Source organism: Ictidomys tridecemlineatus, chromosome 10 (assembly GCF_052094955.1).
Source record: "Ictidomys tridecemlineatus isolate mIctTri1 chromosome 10, mIctTri1.hap1, whole genome shotgun sequence".
NCBI classification, from domain to species: Eukaryota; Metazoa; Chordata; class Mammalia; order Rodentia; family Sciuridae; genus Ictidomys; species Ictidomys tridecemlineatus.
In genome coordinates this window covers 139114364-139142060 of record NC_135486.1, presented here as the reverse complement: position 1 = coordinate 139142060, position 27697 = coordinate 139114364, and the positions used below count along the sequence as shown (strand labels likewise).

Genomic DNA, 27697 nt, shown 5'->3' with positions numbered 1-27697 from the left:
AAAAAAACCCAGAACCTTGGTTATTCTGAAATAAAGGTATGTACTCAGAGTATCTGAAGGAATCCATCTGCCCACTATGCACACATCCTCTTCTGGAGGCACAGTGTGGCTCTCCATGCTATTCCATGGCCTGCCACTGCCCAGGACCATGTGAACAATAAAATGTCCGAGCCCCTCTACTGAGTCTTCCAAGTCTCTTCTTTGGGTCAGTGTACAGTTTGCTGCAGCTCTTGCAGCACTGAGGTTGAACAGTGGGTATGGGAAGGTGTGTGGGATGACATCAGTCTGACCGTTTCAAGACAGTTTGTGGTGGCCTGGTTGTTCTCAGGGTCCTCAGGCTTGAGGTAGGATAGGTACAAAGGAGACAAGCAGGAAAGTAAAGAGAGACTGCAGTTTAAGTCTAAAAGCTCCACAAACACCCTCACCTTCACCTCCAAGGCTGTTCTGTTCTCTGCTGTTAGCAAGAACTTGACACAAGCAAGGCCATTTTGAAATGTATCCTCCGTCTTAGAACAAGAATCACCACAAAGTCACTCTGACTCAGCCTAACCTAAACACCAACACCATGCAAAGAAACCCCGAGGTCTAGCAGCACAGAGAAAGGAAACTGTTACCTGGGACTGAAATCCTGAAGACACAGAAGGTCACCCCTGGAGGACCCTTCCCTAATAATGCCCCTTTTAATGGCCTAAGTGCAAAAATTCCCCCAATCTCTCCCTCTCCTCTACTCCAGATTGTAAGTGGAAGATGGATCTCATCTCCTGCCCACGCCCACAGATTTGTCCCAAATAAACCTGTAGCTAAGGAGCCTCCTCTCCTGTTTTCTTCATTCGGTTCTTTCTTTACATCCTCCAGGCCTGAATTCTTAAAAAGCCCAATAAATCTTAGAGTACTATAAATCCAGTTGATTGGTTCCTATATAATTTTGTTGGTTTACAGAATGTATTTTTAGATTAATTAAAACAAGCCCTGGAAGAAGTATGGTTAAAGCCCCGTGGTATGGGTACAGTCCAAGTGCTGCACTAAGTAACAGGCACCTGAGGATTTGGAGACCCAGAACCCCATGAGCTCCACAGTCAAAGAAATGGAGCTCATTAGCCTGATACCACCCCTTACGTGTGTCAGGTTCACCATTTACCAGAGTTCCTTTAAAAGTAGCCTGAGGCCCCCAAAAGCATCTCCCCCTCAAGTGCCGCCCTACCCTTCCCTGTGAGTGTGTATCCTGCTGTACCTTTAGCTTTTCCAAATAAATCGTCTCTACACGTGCTTCTTTTGACACACGCTGAAATTCATTTCTGTGGTGTAAGTCAAGAACCTCTGCCAGGGCTGAGAAGAGTTTCAGACCTCATCTGGTGACAGGCTGACATGGTTTACATTATCTGATCTATAGATAATGTTGGAAAGTCCCCTAAATTATGTTTCTATTTTTTTTTTTTTTGTATTGGGGATTGAACTTAGGGGCCCTCTACCATTGAACTACATCCCCAGTCCTTTTTATTTTTTATTTGGATATAAGGTCTCACTAAGTTGCTTAATAACCTCACTAAATTGCTGAGGCTGGCCTCAAACTATCCATCCTCCTGTCTCAGTCTCCTGAGTTGCTTGGATTACAGGTATGAGCCAACTGAATTTGGCTTCAAAATGTTATCTTTCTACTTGTTCATGTTGAGTTGTTTAATGCATCCTAAAAGCAGGAAAGGACCAGGCACGATGGTGCACATCTGTAAACCCAGCGGGTCAGGAGGCTGAGGCAGGAGGATGGTGAGTTCAAAGCCAGCCTCAGCAAAAGTGAGACCGTATCATGTCTCTAAATAAAATATAAAATAGGGCTGGGGATGTGGCTTAGTGGCCGAATGCCCCTGAGTTCAATCCCCAGTACCCATTAAAAAAAAAAAAAAAGCAGAAAAGGTTTACACACTAGAATGACAGAGGGGGCTGGTTTCTTGACTCTTACGCAGGGCTCCTCACCTAGCATGTGTGAGGCCCTAGGATTGATCCTTAGCACTACATAAAAATAAAGGCATTGTGTCCACCTACAACTAAAAAAATATTAAAAAACAAAAAACAAACAAACAGGGGCCTAATGTTTTCTCTGATAAGTGGATGCTAATCCATAATGGGGGGCATGGGATGAGTGGAGGAACTTTGTGGATGGAGCAAAGGCAGGGAGTAGGAAAGGCGTTGGAATGAGAGGGACTTCATTACCCTAGGTATGTGTAAAATTGAAGGAATGGTGGAATGGTGAGACTCTACTTCATACACAACCAGAGAACGGAAAAATTCTGCTCCGTTTGTGTACAATGAATGGAAGAACTTTCTACTGTCATGTATAACTGATTAAATTAAAAAAAAAAAAAAAACACTTCTGGGTTATGTTAAATGCTAGATCACAATAGATCACAAGGAAAATAGCCTCAGTTTTAGTTTGATTTCCACTGTAAGTGCAGCGACCAGTAGGCTGCAGCATCCAGTAGGTGTTTAGAAGTCAACCAGCAAATGTTTGAAGCCTCTACCTTGTCCCACAAATCATTTCCGGTGCTAGGAATCAAGGGTGAAGGACAGACCTCCAGACCTGATCTGGAGGCACACACTTGTAATCCCAGCGGGTTAGAGGTTCATTCCACACTTTGGAATGAGCGAATGGATGAAAGAATGAATGGGAAAATGAGGACTTTGAGCCACTCATCAATAACTTCACACATGCAGAATGACAGGGTGAACACAAAGAAATCGCACATTTCTGTTAAAAAAAAAAAAAATCCCGTGCAAGCGGTGACATCTTCAAAAGTGAGTCAGGCCTGAGACAATGGTTTTAAACGTTTCTATGATGATTTTAAAATCGTATTCAAATATTGTTAGGATTTTACTGCTGTTTTGGAAAATTTTGAGGTGGAAAGTGCTCAGGTTTTGACAGTCCATGTCCTAAATCCTTAAAGTAATTGACATTAAAATGAAAAAGAAAAAAAAAAAAGTAAATCAGGCAAATCGGGCAGACAAAATAGGGACTCAGGGCGGGCTAGAGTCATGAACCTAGATTTAAATTATCTTTAGGTGACAGCCAGGATTTGAAAATGCACAAGTTCACGCAAGATAAAGAGGAGAATTATCATTATTATTATTTTTTTCTCTTCTTGCTTTCCCGGGCTGGAATCCAGCGCAGCGCCCTCCCGCCACGTGCGCCGGGGTCACAGCAGCTCCGCACCCCGCGGCGCACGCTCCGCGCGGGCTGCGGGAAGCTCCGGGGCGGGGGCCTGCTGGAGCGGCTGGAGCTGCGGGCGGCTGCAGGGCTCAGCCGGGGAGGGAGACGGGACCCGCGGGCTGCTGCCGGTGGGCGGGCCGGGGGAGGGTCCCCGCGCCGGAAAGCGCCCGGGGCTGGGGGCGGGCCTGGGCCTGGCCTACCTCGAGCCCCGCGCTGCGTTCGGCGCCGAGACCCTGCCCCCCCGAATCCGGCGCCACTACCAACCCGGGCCTCTCGTGGTAGCTTCACGCCCGCTAGCGCCTCATGGACGCCAAGAAGCTGGTGGTCGTTTTTGGAGCCACAGGTGAGCGAGGCACGAAGCGGGCCCCGAGCGCGCAGGGCGCGGAGGCCGAAGCGCGGCGCGGACGCGGGAGCCGGCTCTGGGGCAGGGGGGCGGGGGAGGGTTCCGCGCAGGGGGAGGATTGCCTTGGAGTTACCTTTTAAAATGTTAGCACCGTGATCCCGGCAACTCGGGAGCCCGTGGTAGAGGACTGCAAGGTGGAGACCAGCCAGGGCACCTTAGTAAGACCCTGACTCAAAATAGAAGGGTCTGGGGCTGTAGTTCCGTGGTCCAGCACCTTAGAGCAAAGTAACAGTGATGAGGGCGATGTTCCAGGCGGGCCTGTTGGCACACCCCTGTAATCCCAGTGACTCCCGGAGGCTGGGGAAGAAGGATCGCCAAGTTTGAGGACTGCCTGGGCAACTTAGTGAGATTCCTTTCAAAATAAAATTAAAAATTCAGTGGCAAAGTACCCCTGGGTTCGATCCCCAGCACTTGAAATAAAAATCGCTCTAGATACCAAAATTAAGTTTCCGCTCCCTACTGTTCCATCAGTTACCAAGTTTCTTGAGCTTTCTAACTGTATAGACTCATGCAAGTAGGTATCATTTTTTCAGTTGGTAGCATTGTATTTTGCGCGTACCTGTTTTTTTATATTTCATATATATTTATTTAGCTGGGGATGGATGCCAGAACCTGGTGCATGGTAGACTAGCTTAGATCACTAAGCTGCATCCCCCAACCTGAGGGATGGTTTTTATTTTCTACCTTTTGGTTTTTTTTTTTTTTTTTTTAATATTTATTTATTTAGTTTTCGGCAGACACAACATCTTTGTTTGTATGTGGTGCTGAGGATCGAACCTGGGCCGCACGCATGCCAGGCGAGCACGCTACCGCTTGAGCCACATCCCCAGCCCCCTTTTGGTTGTTTTAATTTAATCAATTATTATCATTGTTTTACTGAGAATTGAATTCAGGGGCACCCCCAGTTGTTTTTTTTAATTTTTTAAAATTTTATTTTTAGGTACCAGGGATTTAAACCAAGAATGCTTTACCATATAGCCACATCCCCAGCCCTTTTTTTGTATTTTATTTAGAGATAAGGTCTTGCTGAGTTGCTTAGGGCCTGGCTAAATTGATGAGGCTGACTGTGAACTGGCAATCCTCCTGCCTCAGCCTCCCCAGCCACTGGGATTACAGGCATGCACCACTACACCCAACTCTTTTTATTTATTTATTTATTTATTTATTTATTTAGAGAGAGAAAGAGAATTTTTCAATATTTATTTTTCAGTTTTCGGTAGACACAACATCTTTATTTTATTTTTTTATGTGGTGCTGAGGATCGAACCCAGCACCCCACGCATGCCAGGTGAGTGCGTTACTGCTTGAGCCACATCCCCAGCCCCTCTTTTTATTTTATTTTATTTTTTTTATTATTTTTTTTTTAAATTTTTTTATTTTTAATATTTATTTTTTAGTTCTCGGCGGACACAACATCTTTGTTGGTATGTGGTGCTGAGGATCGAACCCGGGCCGCACGCACACCAGGCGAGCGTGCTACCAGTTGAGCAACATCCCCAGCCCTATTTTATTTTATTTTATTATTTTATTTTTTTTAAAAGAGAGAGTGAGAGAGGAGAGAGAGAGAGAGAGAGAGAGAGTGAATTTTTAATATTTATTTTTCAGTTCTCGGCGCACACAACATCTTTGTTGGTATGTGGTGCTGAGGATCGAACCCGGGTTGCATGCATACCAGGCGAGCGCGCTACCGCTTGAGCCACATCTCCAGCCCCCCCCCCCCCCCCCCCCCGTTTTTATTTTTGATACAGGGTTTGCTAAGTTCTCCAGGCTGGCCTCCAATTTGTAACCCTCTGCCACAGCCTTCCGAATAGCTATTGGGATTACAGCAGTGCACCACTATGCTAAGCAGTGATGTTTTATTTTTTAAACCAAAGGGTAGCTCATGACTATTGATGCATCATTTTATACAAGTGAAATATTCCATAGTTCAATTTTTTTTTAACTTCAGTATTTATTTATTTATTGGTGCTGGGGATTGAACCCGAGACTTTGAGCTTGCTCGGCAAGTGCTCAAAATCCATAGAGACAAGTAAATTAGTAACTGGCCAAGGCTGGGGACAGAGGAATGGGGAATGATTGTTAATAAGCATGAGCTTATTTTGGGGGTGAAAAAAATGTTCTAGAATCGGATGGTGGTGATGGCTGTATAGCTCAGTGAATATACTAAACACCACTTGATAGAGGTGAATATTATAGTATTATATCTCTGTAAAGCTGTTATTTTTAATCTTTTAATGAACATCATGCATGAAAAGATTTCCTGGGTGTTTCTTGCTGTGGTAACCATTCCCTTCTGGGCTCCAATGCTGTTTTGAGAACCTCCTCCTCCTACTTTTTTGCCCCAGAAAGCCCAGATGGGAAGATGTGATGCTGGAGGTCTTTTTTTTTTTTTTTTTCAATATTTATTTTTTAGGTGTAGATGGACACAACACAATGCCTTTATTTTTATGTGGTGCTGAGGATCAAACCCAGGTCCCGCCCGTGCTAGGTGAGCACTCTACCTCTGAGCCACAATCCCAGCCCGATGTGGAGGTCTTTATGAACTCTTCACAGGTGCCCAGGGGGGCTCAGTGGCCCGCACGCTTCTGGAAGATGGGATGTTCAGGGTTCGAGTGGTGACCCGGGATCCTGAGCAGAGGGCAGCAAAGGAGCTGAGGCTGCAAGGTGCTGAAGTGGTAAAAGGAGATCAGAATGACGAGGCCAGCATGGAGTCGGCCCTGACCGGGGCTCATGCCACCTTCATTGTGACCAACTACTGGGAGAACTGCAGCCAGGAGCAGGAGGTCAAGCAGGTGAGGGCAGGCAGGAGGGAGGCCAGGGTCAGGGCCAGGAGCAGCTCATCTTGGGAGCGCTCTATCCTAGCTGGTCCTGGGAGGCAACTCTGACTTGCCTTTCCCCTCTTCTTCATGCTGCTGTTCAGGCTTTGATGGGGGACCAGCCTTCTGGCACAGGAACCCTTGGGGACCAACCTCATCCAGCCACAGCACACAGTGGACAAAAACAAATTCCCTGGTTGGCATTTGTTCTCAGTCAGTAATCCTGAGAAACCTGTGTGAGTCACTGTAATAAGTGATTATAATCCAGGTGGTTTAAAACCACAGAAATCTAGCTCACAGTTCTAGAAGCTAGAAGTCCAAAATCAAGGTGTCCTCCAGGTCACACTCCCTCCAAGGGCTGCAGGGAGAATCCTTCCTCACCTTTCCCAGCTTCCGGTGACTCCAGGCCATCCTGGGCTTTGGGTACATCGCTCCAGTCTCTGCCTCCATCTTCCCCTGCCTTCTGTCTCCTCTCTTCTTGTCATTTAGGGACTATCTGCTTAATCAAGGATGATCTCATCTCAAGATCCCTAACTGCAAAGATCTTTTCTCCAAATAAGGTCACATTCACAATTTTCCAGGGGTGCAGACATGGGCATATCTCTTTGGAGGCCACCATTTAATCCTCTCACAACCTCATGTGGCATGTGTCATGTTTTTCCAGTGGTTGGAATGTCTGCATCACTGGTCCTGGAGGTACAGCCAGTGTGTGGCAAGGCCTCAATAGAGTTAGAACCTCAGCAGCTGTGCACTTAGCAGGAGCTGCAGTACCTCCGAGGTAGACCTCAGGTATCTCCAAGGAAGTGGGCTGAGTTCCATGGACAGGATGGTCAGGCTAGCAGAGATTTGATGTGGAAGTTGAGTGGGCCTCCTCACAGCCCAACCCACATTCCCTCCCTGAGCCTGTGGGTTGCCATTGAGAACCACCTGAATGATGTGGAAAGGTGACTCCAGAACCTGGTGGTTCAGGCCTTACAATTCTGTGTTCATGGGTGTGTGCTGGGGGTAAGCATCATTCTGGAAGAGGGGGCTTCCTCTGGGATAGATGAGCCTAGCTTTTAGCCTCACAGATGTGGCAACTCTGGGATTAGAGCTAGGGTAGAAGATTGTGGTCAGGGACATGCATCTTCCTTTTAGCTTTGTGATTTCTCCTGTCCACCAGGGAAAGTTGCTGGCTGATCTGGCCAAGCGCCTGGGCCTCTGCTACGTGGTCTACAGTGGCCTGGAGAATATCAGGAAGCTGACGGCTGGGAGGCTGGCAGCAGGCCACTTTGACGGCAAAGGGGAGGTGGAAGAATACTTCCGAGACATTGGCGTTCCCATGACCAGTGTGCGGCTGCCCTGCTATTTTGAGAACCTCCTCTCCTACTTTTTGCCTCAGAAAGCCCCAGATGGGAAGAGCTATCTGCTGAGTGAGTGCCCCTTCCCAAACACAGTGAAGCAGAGTTCTGACTGTGAAACTGCAGGTGTAGAGGAAAGCAGGCTTACTGTCAAGATTGTTCTGGGCCCAAGTCCTGGCTCCCTCACATTGGGCCTGTGACTGTTCCACAGGGACAGTGAGGAAACCAACCAGGTGGTATTGATGGGTGATTTCTCCATTGGGTGATTTTTCCAAGTAATAATAACTGCAGACAGCAGCACTGTTATTATTACCTCTTCAAAGAAAGGAAAGGGGGTTGGGAGGATGGCCCAGTGGTATGTCCTGATCCCCAGCATTGCAAAAAAAAATTTTTAAAGGAAGGTTTGGATGGTAGGGTTCAATTGTAGATTTCAGTGGGAACATCTGGTCTTTTTTGTGCCTGTTGGCCGGTCTGTAAATAGGGGCTCTGGCTTGGAAGGAACCTCAGGCAACTTACGTTCTGCCAGTTGGTGGTCAGATTAGAGCAGGATGCACTGGAGGCCAGAGTGGGAGGGGCCAGGTTCAGCTAGCCTCTCTTCACACTGAGTGTTAATGCCACTACCCTCATGTAAGGACATAGGCACTGCCAGGGAGCCTAGCCCACCTGGTAAGCAGAGTCTGGTGCCCATGTGGCCTGCTGTACTACCCTTTAGAGTTTGCAGAATTATTGTGAGAAGTTCACCTTATCAAGGATTCTGAGTTGGACTCATCCCCTCAGGCTCCTGGGTGATTTGTAAAGGCACCACTTTTGCTGGCTGATGAAGGACCCAAGGGCTCCTGGCATCACACCTGGACACTGACTAGTGCTGATATGTGTGGGTGCCCAGTAGACTAACTCTGGGCTCTGACCATGCCAGCATGTCTCTTTACCCACCACCCCCCAGACTTGCCCATGGGTGACATCCCCATGGATGGTATGGCTGTGAGTGACCTGGGTCCTGTGGTGCTCAGCCTGCTGAAGATGCCAGAAGCATATATCGGGCAGAACATCGGACTCAGCACCTGCAGACACACCGCAGAGGAGTATGCCGCCCTGCTCACCAAGCACACGGGCAAGACTGTGCACCATGCCAAGGTGGGCTCCTCCCTTCTGGGGTGGGTGAGGTCCCAGGTCTTGCCAGGCAATTCCACAGCCTCAACAGGTCCTTCTAACTCTCAAAGGGGCCTTTTTGGGTCTAGGGAAGTAGTAGTTAGGGCTGTCCCCACGAGCGAGGCAAATCTAAATCCATTGTCATGGTTAACATGTTGTGCTGTTCCTGTGTGACCAGAATGAAATTTCTGGCTATGTGTTTTGACCAAGGATACAAATTTTCATAAAGGACAGTAGAAACCTAGGCAAGGCAGGCTAAAGACACAGGGCCCACTGGGCTTCTCTGTAGGACGTGTGTTGAAGAAGAGCAAGTGGGGAGGATAGAAAGGCCTAACCCTGTCCCTCTTGTCCTGCCTGGGTGGGCAGGAGGCATTCCCATCTCCTCTTCTCCCCACTGACCCTCAGGCTTCCTGACCAGACCCTTGGGTGCCTTCTTTCTAATGTTTGTTGTTTGCATTACAGAAGACATTAAGAAAATATGGGAAACAATTTCTAGGGCAAGTCACCCTCAGAGCAGCAATGGGGAAGTTGGGGGCCAGGTTCCCAGACTCAGTTTCAACATGTGAGCTTGGGACCTGTCCTGACCCCTGTCTGCTTCCTTATTTGTCAAATGGATATATTATAGCTTCCACCTTGTGCTGCAGTGAGGACTAAATGAAATAATTGATGTTAGGGCTTTCTTAGCAGAATGCCTAGTGCCTAGAAAATGTATATTAAGTGGCCATGTGTTATTTGTTCATTTAGACAGTGAGACTGAAGAGCTATATTCCCAGACCTTTTATTTTTTTTTATTATTATTATTTTTTTTAAAGAACAGGTGGTTTCAACCTAGCATTTATTATTTTTTTTTTTTAAGAGAGAGTGAGAGAGAGAGGGGGACAGAGAGAGAGAATTTTAACATTTATTTATTTATTCTTAGTTCTCGGCGGACACAACATCTTCGTTTGTATGTGGTGCTGAGGATCGAACCCGGGCCGCACGCATGCCAGGCGACCTTTTATTTTGAAACAAGATCTCACTAAGTTGCTGGCCTTAAACTTGTGATCCTCCTGCCTTAGCCTCCTGTATTGTTGGGATTACAGATGTGTGCCACTGCACCCAGCACCATGTATTATTTATTTATTTTTTTAAAAATATTTTTTTAGTTGCCAATGAATTTTTAACTTTGTATATGTGGTGCTGAGAATCGAACCTAGGGCTTCTCACATGCTAGCCAAGCACTCTACCACTGAGCCACAACCCCATTCCCACCATGTTTTTTTTTTTTTTTAAAGAGAGCAACAAAGGCCTGGGTTGGGCTGTTAGGTTGGCTGAGGAGGTAAGGTTCAGTTTGGGAGGGAAAGGAGAGTAGCTCTGGCTTTTAGGCATGGAAGTAATGTTGCAGACTTCTCATTTGGAAGGAGCCCAAAAGCTTTCATGAGTCAAGATCTCATGATCTTGAACAGTCTTTAAACTGACTAATCAGGTAGCTTTTGAGGAACTGTGGTTTCTGAACTTCATCTCTGAAGTAGAATGTTTTCAAGTGACCATGTGTTGAGGACCCCAGTTGGTGACCAAGAGGCTAGTAGCAGCTCTGGGTGAAGCAGGTAGGAAGACCTTAGCCCACCTGCCTCCCTTGTGTGTTGGAGGAGGCCAGATATAGTAGCCTCCCTCTGTTTCCAGACAACTCCTGAAGACTACGAGAGGCTTGGCTTTCCTGGGGCCCGTGACCTGGCCAACATGTTCCGTTTCTACTCTCTGAAACCTGACCGAAACATTGAGCTGACCCTGCAGCTCAACCCCAAGGCCCGGACGCTGGATCAGTGGCTGGAGCAGCACAAAGGGGACTTCACCCAGCTGTGACCTACCCACTTTGCAGCTCCAAGTCACGAGATGGGAGGCCCAAAGGCACAATTATTTCTTGTGCACAAAATATTTTTTTCAATAAAACCACTGTTTTCACAGATGGCTTCCAAAAGAAAAAGGCTTTGTTTTGGGGTGGCAGCTGCTAGGACACAAACAGCATGAAAATTCTAACAGGAAGCATCAAATGCTTGAGTTTGGGGCCCAGTCTCTGTCCCCCTGCAGGAAAGGTAACCACGTGGGGTCTGGCTGAAGGGATTGTGGGTAACTGAAGATGGGAATGTTAAAGTTAAGGCAAGCACCGAAGTAGGGGTGTAGCTCAGTGTTACAACGTTGCCTACCACGTCAAGATCCTGTGCTCAATCCCCAGTGCCATGATAAAAACGTTTAGTCAAAGCAGGTGTGAGATGGGCTGTGATGGAGCATGCCCAATCCCAGTAGCTGAGGCAGGAAGATTGCAAGTTTAAAGCCAGTCTCATCAACATAAGAGAGACCATAATAAGTTTATCAAGACCCTATCTCAAAGTAAAACAATTTCTAAACATATGTATGAGGATGTGGTTTGCAGCAGGGGGTGGGGGTGGGGGTGGGGAGTGGCTGTGGATTCCCCAGGTTACCCCTTGGCTGTAGCTGAGAAACCACTGCCCCTTCACTCTTCACTCTCTAGGCATTAAGGCTGCAGGCCATGCCCTAGACACCTCAGAACTGTTGACTTTTGTGTGTGTGCTGGAAATGAATCCAGGAGTGCTTTACCATTAAATTACATCTTCAGCCCTTTTTATTTTTACAGATAGGTTCTCACTAAATTGCTTAGGGCCTGGCTAAGTTGCTGAGGCTGGCCTTGAATTTGTGATGCTCCTGCTTCAGCTTCTAGAGTTGGCGGGATTATCTGTGTGCTCCATCATGCCTGGCCAGAACTGTAGACTTTTTAAAGTTCTACGCTTTTTATTTATTTTTCTTTTTTACAGTGCTGGGAATGGAATTCAGGGCCTTGTGCCTGCTGGGCAAGTGCTCTACTGGCACCCTCAACCTGTGCGGGCAGCTGAAGTTAAGATCGCTCGCGTGAATTTGCAGGGACACCAAATAAAACACAAACACACTTTACCTTTTCACAAGCTTCAGGATGGCTTCTCTGCTCTTGGCCTCAGGCTTTCCAAAAGAGAGAGCAAGAGAAAGTCAAGAGAGACTAGCGACAGAGAACGAGCACATTCGGAAGTGAGATTTTATTGAGGGGACTCTTTGTTCTTAGAAAGTTATATCTAAAAAAGGCCAGAAGGGGCAGGGTTACAAGGGACACATGAGTGTAACTCAACCCTCGTGGGTAATGCCTACATCTGAAGATGCCTTTGCTCTTCAGATGTAGGCATTACCTACTGGGACAATGCCCAAGTCACCACAAATGTAGTGATTGGTCAGAGCCCCTTGCTTCAGGACTGGAAGGCATGGGTCATTCAGTGTGGCTCCCCACACTCTACCACTGAGCTACATCCCCCAGCCCTATATAAAGTGTGTGAATGGCCCCCTTATGGCCCTTAAAGAGTCACACTTAGAAGATAAGTACAGATTTGATAAGCAGGAGTGATTGAAAATGCCTCTGTAAAGCTGTCAAGCTGCCATGGTCCATTTTCAGTGTGTCCACACTGCTGTTGGACAGGAAGGATGGTCAGTCTTGGCACAGATGGCTGGAAGATAGTTGTGCACTTTCGCTGAGGGGTTCCAATGATAGGGAAGGATGCAAAGGCCAGTGAGAGGAACCAACAGGGCTGACTGTGAGGAGGGCAGCTCAGGCTGGAGACAGAATCAGCAGGGGCTTGAGTGGGGATGGGGCTGAGACCAGTTGGCCTTGTCTACTCTGACTGCACCTTCCCTGGCCCACCCTCCCAATATTTTAGCAAACACTAACCATCTACCTCTGTTTCTATTCTCAACCCCCAAAGGCTCAGTGTCCTGGAGATAACTTTTCTGTGTGTGTTAGGGATAGAACCTAGGGGGCTTTATCTCAGCCACACCCCCAGCCAGTTTTTATTTATTTTGAAATTGGGTCTTGCTAAATTGCTCAGATTGGCTTTGAACTTCTGAATCTTCTGCCTCAGCCTCCCAAGCAGCCATTTTTGTATTTAAAATACATCTTCTTGCACCCCAGCCCATCTGAAAGGGAGCAAAGAAATCTCAAAACAAAACTCAGGAGCCACATAGAAATAAACCAACCCTAATCCTGGAAGCAGCACTTAATTCTGCAGTTTTTCCAGGGCCACTTTTCAACACCACGAGGGAAGGAGGCTTCAGCACAGCAACAATGGTGTCTCTAGCCAAAAATTCCACCTTCCTCTTTCAAAGACTCCAGACTTATACTTTCCAAGGACAGAATGTGAATTAGGCCCAGCTGACTTCTCCAGGGACAGACCTATACTTTCTTGACACTCTGTCCAACCTATCACTGCATTTCCAGGGCTTGTGTAGTAGTCCCTGGCCCACTGCACGTTCACAGCAGGAAGGCAATAAACCTGTTGAATTAAATACTGGCAAGTATCCAAGTTCACCAAATGTCACTTTTTTTTTTTTTTTTGGTACTGGAGATTAAACTGAGGGGCACTTAACCACATCCTCAGCCCTTTTCTTTATTTTACTTAAGAGACAAATCTCTGAGTTGCTTAGGGACTCACTAAATTGCTGAGGCTGGCTTTGAACTCTTGATTCTCCTGCGTCAGCCTCCTGAGCCACTGGGATTACAGGCATGTGCCACCATGCCGGCACTAAACTTCTGAGCCTGCTTTATACATGACTCTTACCCCATCTCTACCCAGCTCAGGGAACAATCCCAACACCTTCCTGTTCAGCCTAGACCACTGGGGCGGGCATGAGCTGTGTGCCAGGGACCAGGTGTCTGCTGAGTGCCAGACTAGTTAAATCATGATACACATTTCTCTTTTTCAGTACTAGGGTGAGCCCAAAAGGCACTCTACCACTGAGCTACCTCATAAGCACTTTTTATTTTGAGACAGGGTCTTGCTAAGTTGCTGGCCCTGAACCTGTGATTCTTCTGCAGTTACAGGTTTGAGCCACCTCTTCTGAGATAGGGTCTTGCTAAGTCATCAAGGCTAGCCTTGCAATTTCAAGACTCTTGCCTTAGCCACCTGAGTAAGCCTAAGCAGAAATTTTAGTGTTTGAAAAAACAAACAAAAACCCACCATCAGCCCTGTCAGTGCCCTTGATTCATTGTGTTCTGAAGGATTTGACCACACTGATGAAGCCAACTGACTCAAGTCACCCCTGCTGAGCCACATGCAGAAGGCTGTCCAAACTCAAAGAAATGACCACAATTTAGGTTTTAAATATCTTTTGCAGTAGACAATCTTATTTACATTAATACATAATCACTTTACATTCTTAAATCAGACCCTAACAAATGCTTTAATGTTGTAAATTATAAAGAGAAAAAAGGAAACTACTGAGAAGTGTTCTTCATTAACCTGCATTATGTTAGCTCTAGCTTGCGGTCCTTGAAATGCAGAAACCACAACATGCTACCAGCAGTGTCTAGAGACAGGGCGTTTGCTCTGACTGCATGGTGCGACCTTCTTGGCTGAGGTTGTGCTTTCTTCTTCAAACACATAGGAAAAGACAATGATTCTCAGCACTGAGTAATCTGAACATGCATATAAGTGGGGAGAACCAGGCCCCTGGGCTGACATGGCCTTTTGAGGTAAGGCTTTTTGAGTTACCTCAGTGAGCCAGGTCTGCCCAGCAGAGCTACAGCTGCCATGGCTCAGAACGGCAGGAGGCCCTCCACTCCCATTGCCCAGACAGCGGGACAAATGACGAGTAGAACCTCCAGGATCCTTTGGCCTTTCAGTGTGGCTGCCCAGGCCCCCAGCACCCACTTTCCAGAGGCTTGGTACCTCGAGGAATTAAAAACCAACTCCAAGAGGAGTGACTGATGTCTCTGCAGAGGCTGTTAGCGGAGGACGGTTCCTGGGGAAGCCAACCTGTCAAGAAGGACTCATTCTGGGACCTCTGGAGGTTTGCTGTGAGAGAAATTAATCACTTCACAACTTGGAACAGTTTAAGGCTTCATTTTTAAGCTGTGAGCATGGCCTTTAATTCTTTTAACTAACTACGATTTCCACATTTGATTCCAGATTTGAGTTTTAGTACTGCAAGAAGAGTCCAACTGCCTTATCGTGCCTGAGCCAAAAGAGGCAATTCACCTACCCATGGACAGGAAACTTCCACTAGCCCCTGGATGCTACATTTTACTGTCCAGGGGCTGTCCACCATGGCCTTTCCTGTAGAGGTGCTGTCACATGGTTTTGCTGTTGCCAGGCAGTCCTGAGGGCTCTGTAGGCCAGGTCTCAGGGCTGCTGTTCAGGAATCCTCCCATCTCTGAGGTGCCTTGGCCACCAGAAGAGGCTGCTGCTCCTGGCCTAGTTTCCAGTGGACCGTTTTCCTAAGCCAGGGAGACAAACAGTTACATGTCAGATGCCAGAACACATCCCTGTGGGAGAGCTTTCATTCACCTTTGGGAAGAGGCTGTGCAGACAGGGTCAAAAGTCCTTAGCACCAGGGATGAGCATAAAAGTCTCTGTGTCCAGAGACACTGCAAGTGCTATACCTACAGCAGCCCCCAGGTTTGCAGTGCTGCACTACCCAGGCAGGATGGGCAGCCATGAAGGGGGGGGGGAGTGGAGGAGATCTGAGTTCTAGGCCTGGCTCCACCACAAGTTGTCCTCTGTGACCATGGACAAGCTGGTCCTACCACTGTGGGACAGAGAACCCCTGGGAACTGGTGTAGGAGCATCATGAGGCAGCCTCCCCAAACACAAGCTCTCCAGTAGAGTCTGAACTGAGTTCAAACCCAAGAGGCTGGCTGCTGCAGCCTGGCTCAGCCCTGTACTAAGTGGCTGCCACACTCTGCTCCCATGGGTGGAGAGGCTGCTAGATTTACCATGCCTTCAAGTAGTATCTCTTCTAGCTCTTTTTGATTGGGTATGGGGTATGATGTTGGTTACAGTGAGAGAAAACAGTGATTAGTTCATAGAGGGAAACAAAGGGAAGGGACCTCACAAGTTTTCCTACCTCGGCTGGGATATCAGGAGGTAAACATTTTCTTAAGTTTGGAAAGGAATCCCTCGTCCTCCCCAGCCTCACTCCTAGCCTTGCTTCCTGCGGAGCTATCCATGGTCCTGCTACCTGGGCACAAACAGCAGAAAGAACCGGGGTCAAGGGCACACACCTCCGGGTGTCACATCCCGGACTCCCACCTACCCACACCTGGTTGCCAGGGGCCTGGCACTTGAGAAACGTCCAAGCACCACCTCTAGAAGAGTGGGGACCACTCCCAAGCTGGCAAGGGCTGTCTCAACTGGTCAAGCTACAGTTTACTTACACACATTGTAATCTTTAGGATAAGCTTATAGGTAAATTTAGATGGGCAAAAAAACAACAGGGACACAGAGAGGGTAGGTGTTCTATCCAAGGACACAGAGCCAGCTAACAGGAAGTAGAGCTCAGTTCAAACCCAAGCTGCCTATCTCCAAAGCTTAGGCTCTTAACCATCTGCCCAACTAGCCAGAAGGCAAGTAATACAAAGAAAAGATCCTATTTCTAGGACTACTGAACCAGGTTCCATACTGTGCATGTATGCCAAAACACACCCCCTAGCAGTGAGGGGCCCACTGCCTCACTGATCCCTCTGATGTGTACATTTCATTTCATCTATCACAACACCTGTGGGGAGTCTATGTCTCCCCAAGCAACCTCCTCACACCTAGTACCTATAACCCCCGCTGCTCTGGAGAAAGGGCAGTTGGGCTGATGTTTCTTTAGGTCCCAGGCCAGGACTCCCAAGGAGGTGCTGCAAAGATGTGTTACTTTAAGGATCTATAAGGTCTCAATAGCCCGAGTGTTCTAACTGCAGGGCATATTCTCACTGTGCCAACAGAGTGAAAATGGTCAGTCCCCAAGAGCTTAGTCTGAATCAAACAAGGCCTTGGAATGAGAAGCCCATAGCTCAGAGTGACAGTCCCCAAGCAGGGGTAGAGCAGGGTCCCTAGGGTACAGGAAAAACAGTGGGACCAAGGATCGTTCCTCTGACCTAGCATGTTCTCAAAGCTCATGTGCGTCCTCAGAGAAGGAATGGGGACCCAAGCAACACACTGAGATGTAGGCAACTGTCAAAACTACTGGGGCCACGTCCAAGTTTAAGAGCTGCACATTGAGGACCTGGCTCTGTACAGCACACAGCATGCCTCAGAAGCTGCCTTGAGGTCAAGAAGCCAAGTGAGGCCTCTCTCAGTTCTTCCCATCCCCTTCTTACAAAATGGATTCTAACACAATGTATCCACAAACCACAAGTTTTACTCCTATGCCTCCCAAGACAAGGGCAAACAGGATTTTTTAATTTTGTTAATGTCCTTGGTAAGTGAAGAGCAAATCCTGGTGTGCAATAAGAGTGTGGCAAATTATGAACTGTTGCTGATGGAGCTTCTCATATGTGCTAGGTATTATGCCAGAGGCTTTACCCACATGACCTCATTCAAACACACATAGCAACCCTGAAGTAGCTCTTAACTACTATTATCTCCTGCTTACAGATGATGAAACTGAAGTTCAGAGAGGTAATGATTTACCTAAATCTTCACAGTTTACTGACAACAGAGCTGGGATATGGATTATCTGATATCCCGACTCAAGCTCTTAACTAATCAAGTGGGGCACAAAAACAGTCAGCAACTGCTGTCGCCCACTTTCCTTGTCCCCTGGGTGAAAAGGATAACAGTTAGGGGACTCTTTTCTTAAACCAAGGAGACAGTTACATTTCTGATGCCAAAACACATCCCTGTGGGAGAGCTTTCATTAATCCCTGGAAAATGGCTATGCAGAGAAGGTCAAGAGCCCCAGCACTAGGGATGAGCACAAACATCCCTGTGTTCAGAGACACTGCAGTGTTCCAGTGCTATGCCCATAGCAGCCCCTAGGTTTGCACAGTGCTGCACTGCCCAGGCAGGATGGACAGTGGGACAAGAAATAGCTTGTGCTCCATGGTCACAGCTGTACTTGAGCCACAGTGGTCAAGGTCTGGGAGAGCTAGAACAAGCACCTGGTTAGCTGGTTAGTGGCACAAAGAGAGCGCGCGCATGTGCGCGCGCGCGCGCACACACACACGCCACACAACAAAAATCAAGCCAGGTATGGTGGCACATATGAGTAATCCACTGATTTAGACTGTGAGGTAGGAGGAATTCAAGTTCAAGGCCAGCCTTGGCAATTTAGTGAGAACCTATAAAAAATAAAAAGGACTAGGGATGTAGCTTAGTGGTAGACTGCTTGCCTGGCACTCAGGTGGCCGCAGGTTCAATTCGTCATAACAAAACAAAAAGACATGTACGCAAAGATTCTTCTTCTCACCTTCTACTCCTGGAGTAGCACTCTTAGCTCTATTTTATTTTATTTTCTGCAGCACTGGGGGATGAACCCAGTACATTACATATACCACTGGCCTGAACTACACCCCAGCCCCAGCCCCAATTCTATTTTATTTTTTTTATTTTTATTTTTTAAGAAGAGAGGGAGGAGGCAGTGACATTTGATTTGGAGCTTAAAGGTTGAGAAGGGTTTTCTTTTTTTGTTTTTTTTTAAAGAGAGAGAGAGAAAGAGAGAATTTTTTAATATTTATTTTTCAGTTTTTGGTGGACACATCTTTGTACGTGGTGCTGAGGATTGAACCTGGGCCGCACGCATGCCAGGTGAGTGCACTACCGCTTGAGCCACATCCCCAGCCCCCCAATTCTATTTTAAATAGGGCTCAAGGGGAACAGGCTTCTTCAGGAATAGGACTTACTAGTGGAGACATCAAAAGACATGAAGAACTGACTTTAGCATACAGATAATCAGGTCTGTAAATACACTACTTCCTCTCTCTCTCTGAGCCTGAGAACTAGCTGGGGTAGAAGAAGGAGTCCCTACAGGATATCCGGGCCACTCAGGACACAAATGTGAGAGCTTTACTTCCAAAGCTTCTCTAAATAAGGTTGGTACACAATGCACTTAAAAAATAAATAAATAAAAACAAAAACAGGAACTGCACCACTGGAAGTTGGTTCTAGCTGAAAGGGCTGCACAGTGCTTCTGGTATACAACAGGGTCTAGTGAAGGTCCAGGAGTCTTCCCAACACACCATTTGTGCCTCCTGGAGAAGGGTTTCTATGCTCATCTCTCCCTCAGACACTTCCCAGCCAATGGTTAGGAAAACAGATCCAGATAAACTCATCCAAAGTTATTGTGGAGTCAGGCTTGTGCCAAGCACTGGGCAAGGTGCCAGGGACACAAAGAGGAAATGAGCTGGATGAAGTGGCACACACCTGTAATCCCAGCAGCTTGGGAGGCTGAGGCAGGAGGATGGTTCAAAGCCAGCCTTAGCAATTTAGCAAGGCCCTAAATAAAAAATAAAAAGGGCTGAGGCTGTAGCTCAGTGGTTAAGTGCCTTGGGGTCCAATCCCTGGTACACACACACACACAAAAAAAAAAAAAAAAAAAAAAGGGAGAGAGAGACAGAGAGAGAGAGACAGAGAGAGAGCTGGGGTTGAGTCTCAGCAGTAGAGGGCTCGCCTAGCATGTGTGAGGCCTTGGGTTTGATCCTCAGCACCGTATAAAAATAAATAAAATAAAAGTATTGTGTCCAACTACACTAAATAATATTTAAAAAGAGAGAGAGAATGAGTGAGACAGATAAAGGTCTAACACTTATTTGGGTTTTTTTTGTTTTTTTTTTTAAAGAGAGAGTGAGACAGAGAGAGAGAGAGAGAGAGAGAGAGAGAGAGAGAGAGAGAGAGAGAATTTTAACATTTATTTATTTTTTCTTAGTTATCGGCGGACACAACATCTTTGTTGGTATGTGGTGCTGCTGAGGATCGAACCCGGGCCGCACGCAAGCTAGGCGAGCGCACTACCGCTTGAGCCACATCCCCAGCCCTCTAACACTTATTTGTTGTAGGCAAAGTTTTTCAATGCTTGTTCTAAATTCCCCAGTTACAGAGTACACTTGATGAGGATAGGGGCCCCATCTCTTCATATATAATTTCTCAGACTGTAGTTAATGCTAAATGGACATTTTTGTGCAGGAACCAAGGCCAAAAGGACTCCAGGATCTGGTTTCTGAGAAAGGGGCCACCCCACAGTGGAGAGGGGCAACCCACACTCACAGCCTGACTCAGCTCAGGACTGCCTCCCACTTTCTATATCTTCTCCCTCACCTTCCTCTTACTTTCACCTTGCGTAAAGGAGACATCCAGGAGCATAAAAATGGTGTGGAAAATTCCAAAATCACTTGTATTGAGCTCCAGAACATGTTTCTAACTTATAGCTAAATAAATGTATGTGTCCACAAGAATTAATTATACTCAAAACAATGAACCACATTGTGTTCCTAACTCAAAAAAATCACACAGTAACTGCAAACTACCCCACTGCCTGTGCTTTTTGCCAGATGTACCCACTGAGCACTGACAGTGCTGAGCTCCCAAATATTCTACAGTCTTCTGGCTTCATAGGCTGAAAGAGAGACTAGAGTCTGATAGCATTAGGACACAAAAATAACCAAGAGATATTAAATTTGTTAAAATCTTTAGGCTGAAAGTGTGGCTCAGTGGCAGAGCATGTGCTTGGCATACACAAAACCCTGGTTCCACCACTAGCACCAAAACAAAAACAACAAAACAACTTTAGGCTATTTTATGTAGACCTAAAGCCTAGACACTTCCACTGGACTTATATATACCCTTTTCCTGTGATGAAAGCAAGTCTTCAAAGACACCCAGGAATTGATCTGTATCTGCAAACATTGATCTGTACCTACAACATCTCTCACTAGGCTTTCTAATGATGCTCCAAATCACGAGTACATAGAAAGTTCTGTGTGTGTGTATAGTGGGGATACATGGCCTCTCACATGTTAGGCTATACCCTCAAAGGGCTATTAAAAAGTGACAGTAGGGGCTGGGGTTGTGGCTCAGTGGCATAGTGCTTGCCAATATTAAAAAAAAAAGTGACATGAAGACTGGGAATATGGCTCAGTGGTAGAGTGTTTATATAACATGTATGAGGCACTGGGTTCTATCAGTAGCACTCTAGTACCTTTATCCCACAAACCATTACTAAGCAAATGCAAACTGCTTATGGTACAACTTTAGTTTTATTGAATGCTTGACCCAGTCTAATTAAATAAATAAAGCCTATTATTAGTGTAGTTGCTCAGAAATGGGTATTATATGAACTATGATGTTTTCATACGTAGATTGCAGAAGTAACTTTTTTCATGATCTAACGAGAGGCCTACCCACAAACAGGTAGCAAACCAACAGCATATTCTCTCTCTCTCTCTCTCTCTTTTTTGAGTTGTAGATGGACAAAATGCCTTTATTTTATGTTCATTTCTATGCGGTGCTAAGGATTGAATCCAGTGCCTAATGCATGCTAGGCAAGCGCTTTACAACCCTGGTCCCCTCAGTCCCTTTTTATCTTCTTTTTGAGAGAGGGTCTTGCTACATCTCCTATGCTGGCTTCAAACCTGTGAACCTCCTTTCTCAGCCTTCCAAGCAGCTAGAATTATAAATGTGCACCATCACACTCAGGTCCAACTCTGAATTCTTTTTGTTGGGGGTACCAGGGATTGAACTCAGGGGTACTTGACCACTGAGCTACATCCCCTATTTTGTATTTTATTTGGAGACAAGGTCTCACTGAGTTGCTTAGCACCTCACTTTTGATGAGGCTGGCTTTGAACTTTGTGATCCTCCTTCCTCAGCCTTCCAAGCTGCTGGGATTATAGGAGTGTGGGAGTGTGCCACCATACCTGGCCCAACTCTAGATCCTTTTTTTTTTTTTTAAAGAAGAAATTAAACAATCAATCAATAAATATATGAAAAAAATGTTCAGCGGCTGGGCTTGTGGCTGAGTGGTAGCGTGCTCGCCTAGCATGCATGAGGCACTGGGTTCAATCCTCAGCACCACATAAAAATAAAGACAATAAAGTCCACCAACAACTAAAAAAACTATTAAAAAAAAAGAAAAGAAAAAATGTTCAGCATCTATAGTGATTTCAGAAATGCCAATCAAAACTAACCTAAGATTTCATCTCACCCTAGTCAGAATGGCAATTATCAAGAATACAAACAACAATAAACGTTGGCGAAGATGTGGGAGAAAAGGTACATTCATACATTGTTGGTGGGATTGCAAATTGGTACAACTATTCTGTCTGGAAAGCAGTATGGAGATTTCTTGGAAAACATGGAATGGAACCACCATTTGACCCAGTTATCCCACTCCTCAGTCTATATCCAAAGGATTTAAAATCAGCAAACTACAGTGATGCTGCCACAACAATGTTTACAGCAGCTTGATTCAAGTAGCATAACTGTGGAACCAACCTAGATGCCTTTCAATAGATGAAAGATAAAGAAACTGTAATATATATACACAATGGAATATTACTCAGCATTAAAGAGAATAAAATTGGCATTTGCAGGTAAATGGATGGAGTTGGAGAATATCATGCTAATAAGTGAAGTAAGTCAATCCCAAAAAACCAAAGGCCAAATGTTTTCTCTGATGAGCTGATGCTGATCCATAATGCGGGGTGGGGGACATGGGAAGAATGGAGAAACTTTGGATAGGGCAAAGGGGAGTATGGGGAGGGGAGAGGGCATGGGGGTAGGAAAGATGGTGGAATGAGATGGACATCATTACCCTGGCATATGTACAATTGCACAAAATGGTATGACTCTACATCATGTACAACCAGAGAAATAAAAAGTTTTGCTCCATCTGTGTACAATGAATCGAAACACATTCTACTGTCATGTATAAAAAACAAATAAAATAAAACTTAAAAAAAGGCCCCAAAATTATTTTTAGTTGTCAGTGGACTTTTTTTATTTATATGCAGTGCTAAGAATTGAATCCAGCCTCACACATGCAAGTCAAGTGCTCTACCACTGAGCTACAACCCCAGCCCCAATTCTAAATTCTTAAATGCCTTTTGCAAAATTATGGCTGGGAGCCAAAGTTCCCATTGGAATGCATCTCTGAAAATGACAATAGAAGTGAATAGAAAGAGTCTGTCGGGCTGGGGATGTGGCTCAAGTGGTAGCGCGCTCGCCTGGCATGCGTGCGGCCCGGCTTCGATCCTCAGCACCACATACCAACAAAGATGTTGTGTCCGCCGAGAACTAAAAAATAAATATTAAAAATTCTCTCTCTCCTCTCTCACTCTCTCTTTAAAAAAAAAAAAAAAAAAAGAGTCTGTCATCTCAGCAGCTCAGGAGGCTGAGACATAAGGATCATGAGTTCAAAGCCAGCCTCAGCAAAAGCAAGGTGCTAAGCAACTCGGTGAGACCTTGTCTCTAAATAAAATACAAAATAGGGCTATGGTTGTAGTTCATTGGGCAAGTGCTCCAATTTCAATCCCTGGTACTCTCCCCTAAAAAAAGAAGTGAGTAGAAATAAATGTAATTTGGTATACCCATTTCACTTTATAAGCAACTTTTCAGAGGTTAAACAAAACTCAGCAAAATTAATGTCATCAAGAATCTCGAGCGGGTTGGGAATGTGGCTCAAGCAGTAGCGCGCTCGCCTGGCATGCGTGTGGCTCTGGGTTGGATCCTCAGTACCACATACAAATAAAGATGTTGTGTCATCCGCCAAAAACTAAAAAATAAATATTAAAAAATTCTCTCTCTCTCTTAAAAAAAAAAAAAAAAAAGAATCTCGAGGGCTGGGGTTGTAGCTCAGTGGCAGAGCGCTTGCCTTGCACGGTGAGACATTGGGTTTGATTCTTAGCACCACACACACAAAAAATAAATAAATAAAGGTATTGTGTCCATCTACAACTGGAAAAAAAAAAAAAAAAAAGAATCTCAAAAAGAAGAGCTGACATCTGTCACACAGGAGGCTCCAAATAAATCCTGGTAGAATGAGGGAATTGGCCATCAGGGCTAGGAACCACAAAAATAACGAAGTTTCCAAGGACACTCACAAACAAACTACATAATCAACTCTCAAGCTATCAGGGGAGATTTAAAACAAGTGGGAGCCACTAAATTCCCAATAATTTTTTTCCTTTCTTTTTAGTCCTGGGGATTGAATCCAGGGTTATTTTAACACTGGGCTACATCTCCAGCCCTTGTTTTTTTATTTTGAGACAGGGTTTTACTAAGCTGGTCTTGAACTTGCAATTCTCCTACTTCACCTTCCTGAGTAGCTGGGATTACAAGAATGTGTCATTGCTCCTAGCTTAATACCCAACATTGTAACATGTTAAAACACCAATACCACCAAGGCCATACCTAGCCAACCATGAGGCCTCTTGTTGGCAGGAGAGAAGGAGGACAACTGGGTACAGAACAAATGTCACATACCACACAACTACAGGAACATGTAGGTTTAAGGAAGAAGCAAGAGGTGCATACCAGAGTTTTGTAGAATAACCAGTGCCACTTTTTTATTAGTTCAGGAAATATAACAAGCCAGGCACAGTGGTACATGCTTATAATACCTGCTACTCAGTAGCTGAAGCAATTTAGTGAAACCCTGTCTAAAAAAAGAGGGGAAAAAAAAAAAAGGCTGGGGACTTAGCTTAGTGCCCAACCCTCTACTTCACTGGTAAATCTGCTCCCAGCTCTGAACATCTGCTCTAAGACCATTTGAGTTCTGGGAACTCCATCCAGGATCCAGACAAAAACTGATGCAATGAGGAAGAAACATGCATAGTCTGAGCCACTGACCTCATGGGCACAGCCTATCCTGACCTGACCTGAGTCCCAATCAATCAAGGTCCCCAACCCCCATAAGAAGAGGAACAGCAGCTGTGGGTGCCATTGTTGAAGCTCTGACTGGCAAATATGCTCTCTCTCTTTTTTAATACTTTGTATAATGAGCTATATTTAAACAATATAATGACATGGTTACATTACTCATACATACAGCCACATATGCAAAAGATTAAATAAATCAAATCTGCAAAGAAGTTTCAGTTCACTTGAATTAAGTTGGATTGAGATAATTTGTGACACTAATTTGAAACATTCCTGTTTGTACTGATTTCTAATCTCATTTCTATAAAAAATCTGAACTTTTTTTCTTTGAAATAGTCTAGTATCAAATATGCTCTCTTAAACCACCAACATTCAACAAAACTGCCAATGGCAGGATCTCTGCATTCAGTGTGACATATTTATTCCCTGCCAAATGAATTCAAAGTTACCCTGCTCTAAAAGAAAGACTGAACTCTGACTTCAGTTTTTCCTGCCCTGTGGTTACTGTTGTTTACAAGACATTCTGGAATCCCGGTGAAGTATTCTAGCCCAGAAAAGCACAAATCTGTTCTATTTGTCTTTTTATTTTACTTTTTTTTTTTTTTATAAGCACTCTACTGACTAAGCTATATTCTCAGCCCTGATCTGTAATCTTTTTTTAAAAAAAATATTTTATTTACATTTTAGTTTTCGGCAGATATAACATCTTTGTTTGTATGTGGTGCTGAGAATCGAACCCAGGCCGCACGCATGCCAGGGAGCGCTACCGCTTGAGCCACATCCCCAGCCCCTTTATTTTACTTTTTGGGTGCTAGGGTTTGAACCCAGGGGCACTTTACCACTAAGTTGCATCCCATCCCCTTTAAAAAAATTTTAAAAATTTTACTGATGCTTTAACCCAAGAGCACTTTACCACTGAACTACATCTCCAGCCCTTTTCATTTCTATTTTTTATTTTGAGGCAGGGTCTTAGTTGCCCAGGCTGACCTGGAACTTTTGATCCTCATGCCTTAGCTTCCATAATGGCTGGAATGATAGGTGGTGTGCACCACCTTGCCTGGCTCATCTGTTCCTTAACACTGTTGTGAGAAACTTTCATGGAAGTATGTGCCCAAGGTCACAAGGCAAGTGGCAGAACCAATCCTAGAACTCAGAATACCAGCTCTGAGACACACAGAGCTGCCTGGGACAGGAAACACTCCAGTGCTGTCCTCAGCACACAAACACAGAGAAAGGAAGAGGCCACAAGTCCGCTCCAGCTATTTCTACCCACAGCTCCCCTTTTTCAACAGAGCTTTTTAGGGGCTTCATGAAGACCCAAGTGGAAACCCAAACATGCTGCCTATCCAACCTCTAAGGGATTCAGAGGCCCCCTCATGTCTGCACCTCCAGACCCCTTACCAGTGCTTGTGTGGGTGACACCATTTACTGTCCCCTCCACATCTGTCTCGTCCTCAGCATAGCTCAAGATGAGGCTCTGCTGCCGGCTTGTCAGCCTCCTGTAGACCAAGCACAGTAAACATCTCTTAGGACACACATGCAGCCACATTCCCTCACAGCATGTAAGAAACGTGGGACCCAGACCCAAACCGGACACCTGAGCTAGTGATGAGATCCTGGCTCCTATGAAGCTCAAAGCTCTTACAAAGAAGAGCTCCTAAAATACCCTAAGTTCTTTATAAATAACTGTCACTGCAGCTATGACACAATTTGCTAGGGGCAAAGAAGGGCTTATAAGTGTGTGTATGAAACAGGTAAGAAATTATCTAATTCATCTCAGAAAAAAGAATGAGGGCCAGAAGAGCAGATGGGCATACCCTGCCCTGGGTGCCCACAGCAATACAGCAAGTGCTAAGCATCTCTTATGTGTCATTTGACAAGGTGGACTCATTACATCCAATTTGCAGATGGGGAAAGTGGGTTGGACACATCTGACTTATGGAGACATGACCAATAAGCCAAAAGCATATGGGGCATCTGAGCTGCTGGGGCAGGACCTGGCAGGTGAAAGGCTCAGCAGGCACCTGCTTGGTAGATAAGTGAGGGACAAGCGTTTGTGGGGCTGGTAGGTGACTATGGTCTATTTAGGGTGCTTACTTTGGAACTCGGATCTTGACATGAATGTAGTGATCACCATAGCCATAGCTATTAATCCGGGGGATTCCTTTCCCAGTCATGCGAATCTTCTGGTCTGTCTGAATCCCAGGGGGAATCTACAGAGAAAAGAAAGTGGTGGTGCTCCCTGGTTCCTGCTGCCCAAAAGTAAACCTTTTCACTACACAAAGGCCATCTTGAAAGGACTCCTTGCACTTGGGTTACTGGAGCAAGCCTGTGATCACCTGGAAACTGGCTGAACTGGGTCCATGAGGCACAGCCTACAATCAGGACTTGGGGGCAGTTCTGGGTGGTAAGCAAGAGTGAGTGTGAGACCTAGGAAGAGAAAAAGCCAACACAGGATGCAAGGCTGGGTTTATACTTCCCTGGCCCTCTATGAGCTGGATGCCAATGGACACTATCTCCATGGGCAAGTCACTCCAAAGTCCCCTACACCCAGAGATTAAAGAAGGTCCTAGGTAAATAAAGACAATAGTGGGACCTGGAGGAAGGGGTAAGGGGTGTGGGTGAGCATAGGAAGCTATCATTGTATGTGTGACTGAAATCAGAAGTGGTCAAGGAGAAGAAATGTAGCCCCAGAGGCATTTGCTCTTGTTGCCAGACATTGAAGGAAACAGCAAAGAGCACCTACTGCAATGATACACTTCTTTTTCAATATTTTTTTGTCAATGGACCTTTTTTGTCAATGGTGCTGAGAATCAAACCCAGTGCCTTATGCCACATGCGAGGCAAGCACTCTACTACTGAGCCTCAACCCCAGCCCACAATGATACACTTCTGTATCATAGGTGCACTCAGTTCCTGAGACCCACTGAACAACAGAGAAGGGGAAGCCAGCCAGGACCTGCTCTCCAGAGTTTTCCAGTCACTTCCTGGCCTGTGATTCTCACTCAAGGAACAGCCCAAAGCTCCTAGTGCCCATCTCCAAACCAGAATACACAATATGCCGGAGGATCACAGGTATCAGGATGCATATCAACCATTTCCCAATTCAGAATAAAGAGCAAAAAAATACCATGGCA

The 27697-nt window shown here is 45.7% G+C and overlaps 2 protein-coding genes across 9 annotated transcripts in view; one reads left to right on the top strand and one right to left on the bottom strand.

The window, feature by feature from the left end:
• The first annotated feature begins 3174 nt into the window (after nt 1-3174).
• On the top strand, nt 3175-27676 carry Nmral1 (NmrA like redox sensor 1). Of its 7 annotated transcripts, none has more exons than XM_078024893.1 (6): nt 3175-3542; nt 6156-6394; nt 7581-7830; nt 8702-8892; nt 18432-18494; nt 21891-22571. In XM_078024893.1, exons 1-6 carry the CDS (start codon nt 3503-3505, stop codon nt 22146-22148), a joined length of 1041 nt encoding a protein of 346 aa, XP_077881019.1. In that variant the 5' UTR covers nt 3175-3502; the 3' UTR covers nt 22149-22571. The 7 variants fall into 7 exon arrangements, with proteins under 7 accessions (XP_077881019.1, XP_077881020.1, XP_077881022.1 ...); XM_078024896.1 differs by lacking the exon at nt 21891-22571 and adding an exon at nt 19612-20137 and having other exon boundaries at nt 3178-3542; XM_078024898.1 differs by lacking the exon at nt 21891-22571 and adding an exon at nt 27464-27676 and having other exon boundaries at nt 3179-3542.
• The window catches only part of Dnaja3 (DnaJ heat shock protein family (Hsp40) member A3), a 31189-nt gene continuing 17561 nt past the window's right edge, over nt 14070-27697 (bottom strand). Inside the window, exons 9-12 of one of the 2 annotated variants that reach the window (XM_005337731.5) lie at nt 26658-26773; nt 25962-26059; nt 15826-15939; nt 14070-15196 (exon numbers count right to left, since the gene is read on the bottom strand). In XM_005337731.5, the coding sequence (XP_005337788.1) occupies nt 15839-15939; nt 25962-26059; nt 26658-26773 (315 nt within the window). In that variant the 3' untranslated portion in view covers nt 14070-15196; nt 15826-15838. The remainder of the gene's footprint in view (nt 15197-15825; nt 15940-25961; nt 26060-26657; nt 26774-27697) is intronic. The other variant, XM_013364052.4, reaches the window with a different exon arrangement.

What these genes read in the sequence shown, in the direction of transcription:
- Nmral1 (XM_078024893.1), top strand. Translation starts at nt 3,503, where the DNA reads ATGGACGCCAAGAAGCTGGTGGTCGTTTTTGGAGCCACAG. An exon ending in AGGAGCAGGAGGTCAAGCAG is followed by an intron (nt 6,395 to 7,580) that starts GTGAGGGCAGGC and finishes CCTGTCCACCAG; the next exon opens with GGAAAGTTGCTGGCTGATCT. An exon ending in AGACTGTGCACCATGCCAAG is followed by an intron (nt 8,893 to 18,431) that starts GTGGGCTCCTCC and finishes TTTATTTTTCAG; the next exon opens with TTTTTGGTGGACACATCTTT.